General features: G+C 42.9%; 1 protein-coding gene across 10 annotated transcripts in view; it reads right to left on the bottom strand.

Moving 5' to 3' along the window:
- Positions 1-7,573, bottom strand: part of LOC139760174 (cytochrome P450 3A30-like) — a 48,841-nt gene extending 41,268 nt beyond the window's left edge. For 2 of the 10 annotated variants that reach the window (XR_011715268.1, XM_071683097.1), the window contains exons 1-2: positions 7,276-7,467; positions 4,884-6,270 (exon numbers count right to left, since the gene is read on the bottom strand). Coding sequence is in view for 9 of the 10 variants with exons in the window: in XM_071683097.1 (XP_071539198.1) it covers positions 4,884-5,993 (1,110 nt within the window). In the remaining variant the exon portion in view is untranslated. Of the gene's footprint in view, positions 1-4,883; positions 6,271-7,275 lie in introns of all 10 variants that reach the window. The other 8 variants (XM_071683107.1, XM_071683101.1, XM_071683102.1 and 5 more) reach the window with 8 other exon arrangements.
- Between the last annotated feature and the right edge of the window lie 3,823 nt (positions 7,574-11,396).

Genomic DNA, 11,396 nt, shown 5'->3' on the forward strand with positions numbered 1-11,396 from the left:
TCAGGAAAGTCTCAGTGATCAATATGAGTCAGGATAGTCTCAGTGATCAATATGGATCAAGAAAGTCTCAGTTATCAATATGGGTCAAAGCATTCTCGTTGATCAGCCCAAGTCAGGGTTATGTTGATTAGCATGGGTCTGGATAGTCTCGTTGATTAGCATGGGTACGTGGGAAGGCCAGACAGATAACAGGAGACCTGATGGTCCTTAACGAGGTTATCTGCTCGAATGGCGTAAAATGGACGGTAGAAACGGAATAGTAAAGCCAGGTGGAGCTTCCCAACCACCTCTCCCTCCGGCTCACCTATCAGTGGGAAAAAGATAGACAAAAATAAAACAAAAAAAAAAAAAAACGAACACCATATTGTACATGGGGAGGATACTGCAATGGAATTTTTTTTGGAGGAAACTGTGGTTTGGAAAAAGCTCCGAAACAATTTAACAACATCTGCTCTGGTCTGGAAAAAGCTCCGAAACAATTTAACAACATCTGCTCTGGTCTGGAAAAAGCTCCGAAACAATTTAACAACATCTGCTCTGGTCTGGAAAAAGCTCCGAAACAATTTAATAACATCTGCTCTGGTCTGGAAAAAGCTCCGAAACAATTTAACAACATCTCTGGTCTGGAAAAAGCTCCGAAACAATTTAATAACATCTGCTCTGGTCTGGAAAAAGCTCCGAAACAATTTAATAACATCTGCTCTGGTCTGGAAAAAGCTCCGAAACAATTTAACAACATCTCTGGTCTGGAAAAAGCTCCGAAACAATTTAATAACATCTGCTCTGGTCTGGAAAAAGCTCCAAAAAAATTTAATAACATCTGCTCTGGTCTGGAAAAAGCTCCGAAACAATTTAATAACATCTGCTCTGGTCTGGAAAAAGCTCCGAAACAATTTAACAACATCTCTGGTCTGGAAAAAGCTCCGAAACAATTTAATAACATCTGCTCTGGTCTGGAAAAAGCTCCGAAAAAATTTAATAACATCTGCTCTGGTCTGGAAAAAGCTCCGAAACAAATTAACATCTGCTCTGCAACTAGATAGGGAAGGTATGATTACTGGCAGATTGGATCTTTTTTCCTAATGATAACAGGAATCGGTGAAGTATTTGTCTTACCTTGATTGGAAGGTACTTACAGTCTTCACTTAGTTAAGTCCAGTGCTCAAGCACTCAACATGGAGAAGAAAACGTTTGCTATTACGTCTTGCTCTTATGTTCATACCATTATTTCTGGTCACTGAATCTGTCTAAAGGGAAGAAATTTTTCGAGTGCTATGTTGTGGAAATGATTTAGCATTCTGAATACTTTTGTGAGATCCCCTCGGAGTCAGCAGTTTTCTTTTTTAAGAGAGAGAGAGAGAGAGAGAGAGAGAGAGAGAGAGAGAGAGAGAGAGAGAGAGAGAGAGAGAGAGAGAGAGAGAGGATATTTTTTCAGCCTTTGCAGCTTATAGCTTATTCCAGAGTGAAGGAATTAGTTTGGTTGCTCTTCCGTGGATACGTTCTGGTTTCTTGTCATTTTTGATCTGGCTGGTGACGAGAATCAAACACCCTATTCCAACGGAAATCTGACCAAAGCGTTGTAGAGAATGAGTATAGTACCCTTTGCTTGTAGTCTTGTTTATATTTCTAGCTCTGTAAACTAACACCCAGTTGACTTTGTTCTAGGTATAATTTGAATGACTAAACATTATTTGCTGTATTTAAGGTCATAATTGATAATCATTCCAAGGTCACTTTCTCCTTTAACTTCAAGTAGTGGTTTATGAAGCACCTCATAATCATTATTAATAGATTTTGTACCAGAATCCATAACTCTGCATATTTACCTATCCGCCACGTCTCTATTCACTCTACCATTTTGTCTAAATTCCTCTGACTCTTTAGGCAGTCCTTTGGGTTGGCTACGTGTCCTAATTTGGAGTCGCTAGAAAATGTGGAGACTCTGCCAGTGAGTCTTGTCTCCGGGCGGTTGATAGAAACGACAGGGTCGGGTCGTTTGGAAGTCCACACACAAGCCACACGAAGCCTAGCGAAGGCTTCGTCGTTCAGAACCACAGTTTCTTTCCTTTTCAGATTCAGTTCGCTGTCCACGCGTACATGCGACCATGATCCCTTACAACATATTTATCAGTCTTTTGGGTTACTTTATCGAACGTTTAACGAAAGTCCATTAATGGAATATCAGAGGTTATTTTGACTTCCCAGTTATCTTATATATCACTAAAGAATCGAATCATATTCGTTGATCTTCTATTGCGGAAACCATGTTGATGGTTGGTTATTAAGCTGTTCCCAAGAATATGAACGATTTTGTCTTTAATCATTGTTTCCAACATTTTACGTAGAACCGAAGAGAGGCTAATGGGGCAGGAAGTCGAAGCTCATTTTCTAATTCCTCTTTCTTGAAAATCGTGTTACGTTAGCGATCTTCCGGCCATGAGTGACTTTCTCACGGCACAATGATGTGTCCAGCATTTTGGTCATCGGATAAACCATTTTCCGGTTGGTGTCTCTCCGTATTCTGGCGAAGATACCATCTGGACAAGTTGATCTGTTGGGATCTAATGTATCAAGATATTTAAGTTCCGCTTGACTCAGTGTTTTTAGCGTCCAAATTTTTCATTTTGGCGCCAAGAAATGAATTTTGTGCATGTGGTATAATTAGACGAATTTTCGATAAACGCCAAATCGAAATGTCTGATAAGGCGGGAAGCCATTCTAGTTAATGTCCATTATCATCCAATAATGAGCCAACAGTAATCCTGGTTTTTTTTGTTTTGTTTTTTTGCCTTGCTTCTAAGGTGTTCAAAGAATTCTTTACGGTTCTGTTTCCTGTGAGAAATTTTTTCAGATTCTCACTGGTGCTGATTTACTTCGTGCTCCCTCTTTTCTGTAACTCTGTAAATAACCTTCGAGAGGTCTAGGCCTGAGCCTCTGTCTGAAGTCCAGGCCTCTGTCTGAAGGGGGACGCCCAGCGAGGCTGTTTGCCCAGGGGGACATGCTGGTTTTCGAAGCCCCAGCTGATCTTGACGTACACCACCTTCCAAGATATGCATTCAAGGAGAACGTATGAAAGGGATGATATATTTATCAATTGTTGTGCACCAGTAACTCGGTTCATTTCATCTATATACATGGTCAGACAAACTGAATTCTGTGTGCTCTGTAATCTAGTTTTGTGGAGCGGGAACTTGTTTGTATGAGGATGTCATATTTGCATCTGGGAGTCAGACTCACCAGATTATGTTGGGTTTCAATTGCTGGGTTAGGAAAGAGGTATAGATCCGTTGATAATCAAGAAGGATGCAATCGAATTGTAAATTCTTGAGAGGATCGAGTATTACTTGGGCTCCACACATTCACACCTGCGAATGAAGCTCGCCAGATTATGTTGGATGAGAGATGACAAAATTTGGAAAGAGCTGAGAACTGATTAATAGTTAAATGAATGTATAAATGTTATAGATTCCTGAAAGAACAGGATAAACTTCAGCAAGCTGAAGCTGCATTTGGACATTTAACACGACATAGAGTGAGAGAATTTCATTTTTCCGAAAGTGAGGAATGGCTTATCCTATTATCTTTGAATACGTCATGCATACGAGAGTTACACCCTGTGAGTTAAACACTAGTTCCCTCTAGAGTTATACAACAGATCGGTTAGTATAGGAATAATGGTGAGAATGAAGCAAGATCAAAAATCAACATGAAACATATAGAAAGTGTGTTAAAGTTGTTATGTGTCTGCTTATAGTAAAAATGACAAAATGTTGCCATATGTATGGTTGGTGGAAGAATGATGCTTCAGTTTAATTCTAATTATTTATCATAATCATGTCCAGTTCGGTTTAGTACATCCTAATGGGAAACAGTCAGTTGAATCGTAACGGTAGGACGGGCTAATGCAGTTTCAGTGGGTAGATGTGGGTAGATCGATAAAACATGGTTTGGAACTGAACTTATGAATAAACCCAGTTCTTTGTGATCTTGGAATAATCCTCAACACCTGACGAAGGCGCTGAAGATTTTACGGATGGTGGATGTAGCTTGACGTTGACGGCCTTAATGACCCTGGCAATTGAAAAGTATAAAGCTGGTGTATACAAAGGGTCTGTGAGCAAATGGAAAAAGCCACCGTCGTATTCCAGAGTTAAATTATCGTTTTGTGTAGATAAATTTTAACAAGGTTTTTTGTTGATTCTCCTTTGTACTGTTGTCCCATTTTATTGTATATTTAATCATGTAGTGAACTCTTCGTCTTTGTGTGTGTGTGTGTGTGTGTGTGTGTTCTATTCCTCTAGGAAAAGTGTGATAAATTCACTCGGAGTGAGGACGTATTGGTTCCCACAGTTATTATCCCACAACCAGTGTTTACCCGCTGCCAACATTTCCCTTATGATAAAAAGGGACAATGTAAAAGGGGTTCACACCAAAAACTTCTCAGCCAAACACAGCATTGGAACTATCTATACCATCATCCTCCAGTAGACTCGTTGATCCCGTAAGTGAAGACAATGTCTCCGGACGAGAAATTGCGAATTTCGCTCTGAGTTCTGCCAGTGGGCAGTGTTTACCAGTGCTGTGATGCTCTGCCCACACCGAGGTTGTTGCCGCTTCACATTTCAACCAAAGGAAGGGGATGGAGAGTTGGGTGAGCTGTGCCCCGGGAAACGAAACCAAGCCAGTGCATTATGAATCAGGATCACTCATCCCTGCACAAACTACGCGAATTTAAAGGATGTATTGCAGGACTCTGTACCCCTAACTAAATGTTCGACCCGCATGGTGGTGTCCGAAGCCCTAATCTCGTCTCAGCTCTGGGGAGGAGGGGTGTGGAGAAGACTTATACAACTAGACTAGTAAGAAACAGTGCGTCAACTCACCTGTGCGACGTCACACACCTCCTGGTAAAGTCGATCCTGCACCTGAGGATGGGTAGCCAGTAGATAGGTAGTGTAGGTGAGGGTGCTGGCCGTCGTCTCGAATCCACCCAGCATGAAGACCCAGGCGTTAGCGATGATCTCGGCATCAGTAAGCAACGTGTGTCGTGGCTTCACCTTCGCTGCCTCGGGTTCGGCCGCACCGTTGGCAACTTGGCCGTCGGCTTGGCTGTAGCGCGACTGAGCAGCCTCCAGCATGAGCTGCAACACATCGACGTACCTCGTCTCCAGGTCTTTGCGACGGATGGCGATGACTTTTTTCAGGTGGTTGACGATCATCTGTGTCATCCTGCCCGACACGGCCAGCTTGTTGCTCACGAAGCTCAGCAAGCTGGCAAAAACGGGGAAGTACAGCGCCAGAAGGATGGCTGGGTTGACGGCGTTTTGCAGAAACTCTCTGACAGCCACCAAGAACTCGTCTTTCTCTTGGTCACGTTGGCAGTTGGTCTGCATGGCGAGGGCGCACTCGCTAATGACATCCAGCGTCAGGCCCTGGTAGGTCGAGTACCACTCCACTGGCTGACCTTGTGCAGTCTTCTCCTCCACTATGGTCATCAATTGATCAATCTTCCTGTTTATGATCCCCGCCATGTGCTTCATCTTCACCATGGAGAACGTCGGGGCAAGGACTGCCCGCACGTCTTTCCAACGCTGGTCCCGAAGCCCAACGACGGTGTCGACAACCGGTTGGGCGTCGATCACCAACTTGGGTCGGTTCGAAAAGTTGTTGAAATCTTTAATGAGAACCTGTTTGACAAGGTCCAAGTCAGCCACGACGAGCGTAGGCCTCCATCCGACGTAGTAGCCGAAGACTTTCCCATATTGTTTGGTCCACTTGGCTATAATATCGGTGGCGAGGGCCCCGGGTGCCCGCAAGACGTGGTTGCTGCCGTAGATGAGGTGGGGCGGGACGAAGGGGATACCCAGACGGGCGAAGACGGAGTGTTGATGCCGCCGCTTCTGCACCCACCACACCACATAAAGCAGGACAGCAGCAACGAACAGCGTCCAGGTGTGACTGGTGAGCCCCGTCAACACCTCCATCACATTCATGTCTTGGTGTTCCTCTGGTCTCTAGTACTATCTGTTATCACACACCAAGTTCCACATAAGAAGTAAAATAGGTTCCTAAAATCTTTCTTGTAGCGGTTCATATGTTTATGTACAGCGTGAAGTTCTACGTACTTTAAAGTGTCAGTAGCATGTTATGGCATTAAATTCGATGTTCTGACGTAGTTTAAGCTGTCAGTAGCATGTTATGGCATTAAATTCTATCTCTTATCAACAAAGCAAAAGTAGCATGATAAAAAAAGTGATTATCAAATCAAACCTGGAAAACTTTCTTATCAGAAATCGGTTGACAACATAACTTCGTTAAGTGTATAATGAAAGTCACACTGACACTTGTATTTACAGTACCTTTAATCTGACGACGATAAGAGGAATACCGCTCTTTCTCGGTACGTTACCATGACATTCTCACGTCAAGGAAATCAAACTCATATTATTCAGTACCAAACAGTGAATGCAACGTGCATTACATAAAGAAACAATCAACATTATAAGGACGAAGGTACAGACGATACCAGTGGGAGATAATGAAAAGAACACTGCAACCAAACCCCACAAAAACATGCATGGGTTGACGTCACCCCCTCCTGTTACAGTCCCACCCAAAGTTGGGGGCTGAACCTCCCCCCCCCCCCCCCCCACAGTGGCCTCTACAATTGTTATGATTTATCTCGGGAACTATCATTTCGATCTTTCAGTGGGTCACTTTCAAAATATGTCTTCTCATTTTCCTGTATTAGAAAGAGATCTGAAGACTTCAAACATGTCAACTCAGTAATCACAGAGACTTGACAGTTACTTTATATTGAGTTGTAATCCTGGTTGTGTTGAAGCCGTGTGTCAGCTTTCCAGCATATGATATTCTGAAGTTTAGCGTAATGCCAACACTGCTGATAAATTTGCCTCACCTGGAAATTAGCATATATAGTTCCTTCAAAGTGGCAATTGTCCAAAATATCATATTCGTCGTCCTACAGATTTAACCTATACGAATTATAGAGGACTCTACCCTAGCCGTAAGCCATTCCCTTATCCGCGTCGTGTATGACCATGAACTACTTCAGTTTGAATTACATGCCTGCACCACATTCCGTATGGTCAGCATTTTACAGATTAGCATTCGTGAAACCATATTCTGTGTAGTAATTCATTTTCTAAAAAGTCACTTCGGGGTAAAGAATGGACCCCCGTAACACTCCCCTGGCTGCACCTCCGAGCAAGGATGCTGATCAGTAGTTTAGAAGGAAGTATACAACAGACGTACGTTTAAGGCAACACTTAATTATGATAACGTCACTGTACTGCCGCTGACACTCGACAACTCTGCAAGTCGGAGATATTGCCACTTCTTGTTGTTTGCGTAGACTGCATATGAAAGCTCAACCGTGCTTTACTACATCGTAATTACGTTTATGAGCGACAGTTTACTGCTGCTCCCGCCACGGACACTAACCAACTAAAGACCAGGGTGATGAGCGGCAGTACCCAGCCTCACTGTCCTCCCATCCTCCCCCACTCCTCCGTCCACGAACGCACGCACTACCCTGCACCACGCGTCACCGACCCCGATGACACGAACCTATCGACAGTGACACAGTGTATCATTCTAATTTTCCCTCCTATATATCTAATATCCCAGAGACACCAACTCTGATGACCCCGGGAGCGGTATGAACAAATCTTTTCCATCCAGTTGATTAAACATATACTGAGATATTACTAGCTGGCCTCAACAGATGAGACAGATGCCATTTTGTATTTTACGCTATTTTGTTCGGTCGTAGATGATCGTTGACTTATGTATCCCAAAGGCTGTTACAGCCATTCGTCTGCCACAGTCATTTGCCTAATCTGTTTCTCAAAGTCGTTCGGTCAGTACAGTTTGTCTTTCAAGCGCTGTGGTCAATAATTCCTCATCGATAGTTCTTTGTTTCAGCTAATTATGTCACAGCCAATATACGTCACTACCTATTAGTCTGTGCTATTCATTCGTCTGGCTCATCGTACAGTTCACCGATCACAGTCATTTTTTCGTAATAATCAACTGTCTATACCCTCCCATGATCATTGCCAGGCGTCCGTGAGTCGTACAAAACCACTTCGTACCGCAGACATTACCTACATATTTCGGGGGTGTCCACTGGATGGGGGGGGGGGATGCTGATCATGAGGTATACAGTATACAATGAACTTCATAATAATGTTAGAGTATAATTCCATAATTATTCTAATCTTTTTAGACCCTCGAAAGGAAAATTAGATATGTATGTATGTATGTATGTATGTGACCACTGAAAAAAAGAACCGTGTCTGTTTCACCACTTTCTCTAAACATGACAGATAATGTTAACGACGTTTTCTGTCTGAAAAAAAAAAATCATGTCAATGTTTCATTAAAGAAAATTTCCATGATTACAATTATTAGCAGTTTTACGTTATCAGATATGAATAAGTACACTCACTCAAAAACAGTCTCAGTACTCTTTGATAAACTTACTCCAGCACAACAGCTATGATAAGATATGTGAGAATTTGAATTATATCAAAGGTTAAATATGACATCCAAATAACTCAAAAAGAGCTAAGTTCTTTTCATATCCGTACATATCACTCTGGTTTTGAGCTTTTCATTATCATCTTAGCGAATGTGTCATTCGTCCTTGACCCAATCCTGGATACGTGTGTAACCTATATGCGTCCACACCGACATATAAGGCAGACATGATATGATTCTGGGACGGATTGCTGACCTATTTTTCAGAAACTCGGTTTTATGAACATGACGTCAAGATGCCGGAGACGTCCCGGGCCAACAACCATGACGGGCTCCGCCATTTCTCTCGTTTTCATTAAAGTTTTCTGAGAATTATGAAGATCCTCAATCAGTGCAGCAGTGAGTTCAGAAACAAACTCACATCAGCAGTAGCAGTTATTATTTGACAATACCTTTTTATACGTAAATTAAGTATCAAGAGGTATATTTTAGCATTGATTATTTAGATGAAAATAATAATATTGGGCCCGTGTCCCTCGGCGGACCCCAGGCTCAGGGGCAGCGACCCCCCATCTCATGACGGACGAAGATGGCACCCGTCCAGGACCCACAGCCAACACCAGCCTCGCATGATGAATATGAGAATTTTTTTTGATTTATTCGGTTCCCATTATAGTTTCTGTCGATTAACATCAAACTGACTCCCATAATTCTAACATGAAAAAAGATTGTCATACATATATATATATATATATATATATATCTTTCAAACCATTCGCCATTTCCCGCGTTAGCGAGGTAGCGCCAAGAACAGAGGACTGGGCCTTTTTTGGAATACCCTCACCTGGCCCCCTCTGTTCCTTCCCTTGGAAAAAAAAAAAAAAACGAGCGTATCATAAACTTATTAGTCGCCTTCTACGACACGCAGGGAATACGTGGGAAGTATTCTTTCTCCCCTATCCCCAGAGATAAGAAGGAACAGAGAACGAGGCCAGGTGAGGATATTCCTTCAGAGGCCCAGTCCTCTGTTCTTAACGCTACCTTGCTAACGCGGGAAATGGCGAATAGTATGAAAGAATATATATATATATATATTCTATATATATATATATAAATGGGGAGGTGATAACAAGTAGTGGTGATGTGAGAAGGAGATGGAATGAGTATTTTGAAGGTTTGTTGAATGTGTCTGATGACAGAGTGGCAGATATAGGGTGTTTTGGTCGAGGTGGTGTGCAAAGAGAGAGGGTTAGGGAAAATGATTTGGTAAACAGAGAAGAGGTAGTAAAAGCTTTGCGGAAGATGAAAGCCGGCAAGGCAGCAGGTTTGGATGGTATTGCAGTGGAATTTATTAAGAAAGGGGGTGACTGTATTGTTGACTGGTTGGTAAGGTTATTTAATGTATGTATGACTCATGGTGAGGTGCCTGAGGATTGGCGGAATGCGTGCATAGTGCCATTGTACAAAGGCAAAGGGGATAAGAGTGAGTGCTCAAATTACAGAGGTATAAGTTTGTTGAGTATTCCTGGTAAATTATATGGGAGGGTATTGATTGAGAGGGTGAAGGCATGTACAGAGCATCAGATTGGGGAAGAGCAGTGCGGTTTCAGAAGTGGTAGAGGATGTGTGGACCAGGTGTTTGCTTTGAAGAATGTATGTGAGAAATACTTAGAAAAGCAAATGGATTTGTATGTAGCATTTATGGATCTGGAGAAGGCATATGATAGAGTTGATAGAGATGCTCTGTGGAAGGTATTAAGAATATATGGTGTGGGAGGCAAGTTGTTAGAAGCAGTGAAAAGTTTTTATCGAGGATGTAAGGCATGTGTACGTGTAGGAAGAGAGGAAAGTGATTGGTTCTCAGTGAATGTAGGTTTGCGGCAGGGGTGTGTGATGTCTCCATGGTTGTTTAATTTGTTTATGGATGGGGTTGTAAGGGAGGTAAATGCAAGAGTCCTGGAAAGAGGGGCAAGTATGAAGTCTGTTGGGGATGAGAGAGCTTGGGAAGTGAGTCAGTTGTTGTTCGCTGATGATACAGCACTGGTGGCTGATTCATGTGAGAAACTGCAGAAGCTGGTGACTGAGTTTGGTAAAGTGTGTGGAAGAAGAAAGTTGAGAGTAAATGTGAATAAGAGCAAGGTTATTAGGTACAGTAGGGTTGAGGGTCAAGTCAATTGGGAGGTGAGTTTGAATGGAGAAAAACTGGAGGAAGTGAAGTGTTTTAGATATCTGGGAGTGGATCTGTCAGCGGATGGAACCATGGAAGCGGAAGTGGATCATAGGGTGGGGGAGGGGGCGAAAATTTTGGGAGCCTTGAAAAATGTGTGGAAGTCGAGAACATTATCTCGGAAAGCAAAAATGGGTATGTTTGAGGGAATAGTGGTTCCAACAATGTTGTATGGTTGCGAGGCGTGGGCTATGGATAGAGATGTGCGCAGGAGGATGGATGTGCTGGAAATGAGATGTTTGAGGACAATGTGTGGTGTGAGGTGGTTTGATCGAGTAAGTAACGTAAGGGTAAGAGAGATGTGTGGAAATAAAAAGAGCGTGGTTGAGAGAGCAGAAGAGGGTGTTTTGAAATGGTTTGGGCACATGGAGAGAATGAGTGAGGAGAGATTGACCAAGAGGATATATGTGTCGGAGGTGGAGGGAACGAGGAGAAGAGGGAGACCAAATTGGAGGTGGAAAGATGGAGTGAAAAGGATTTTGTGTGATCGGGGCCTGAACATGCAGGAGGGTGAAAGGAGGGCAAGAAATAGAGTGAATTGGAGTCATGTGGTATACAGGGGTTGACGTGCTGTCAGTGGATTGAAGCAAGGCATGTGAAGCGTCTGGGGTAAACCATGGAAGGCTGTGTAGGTATGTATATTTGCGTGTGTGGACGTGTGTAT

This window comes from Panulirus ornatus, chromosome 35, assembly GCF_036320965.1.
Source record: "Panulirus ornatus isolate Po-2019 chromosome 35, ASM3632096v1, whole genome shotgun sequence".
NCBI lineage: Eukaryota > Metazoa > Arthropoda > Malacostraca > Decapoda > Palinuridae > Panulirus > Panulirus ornatus.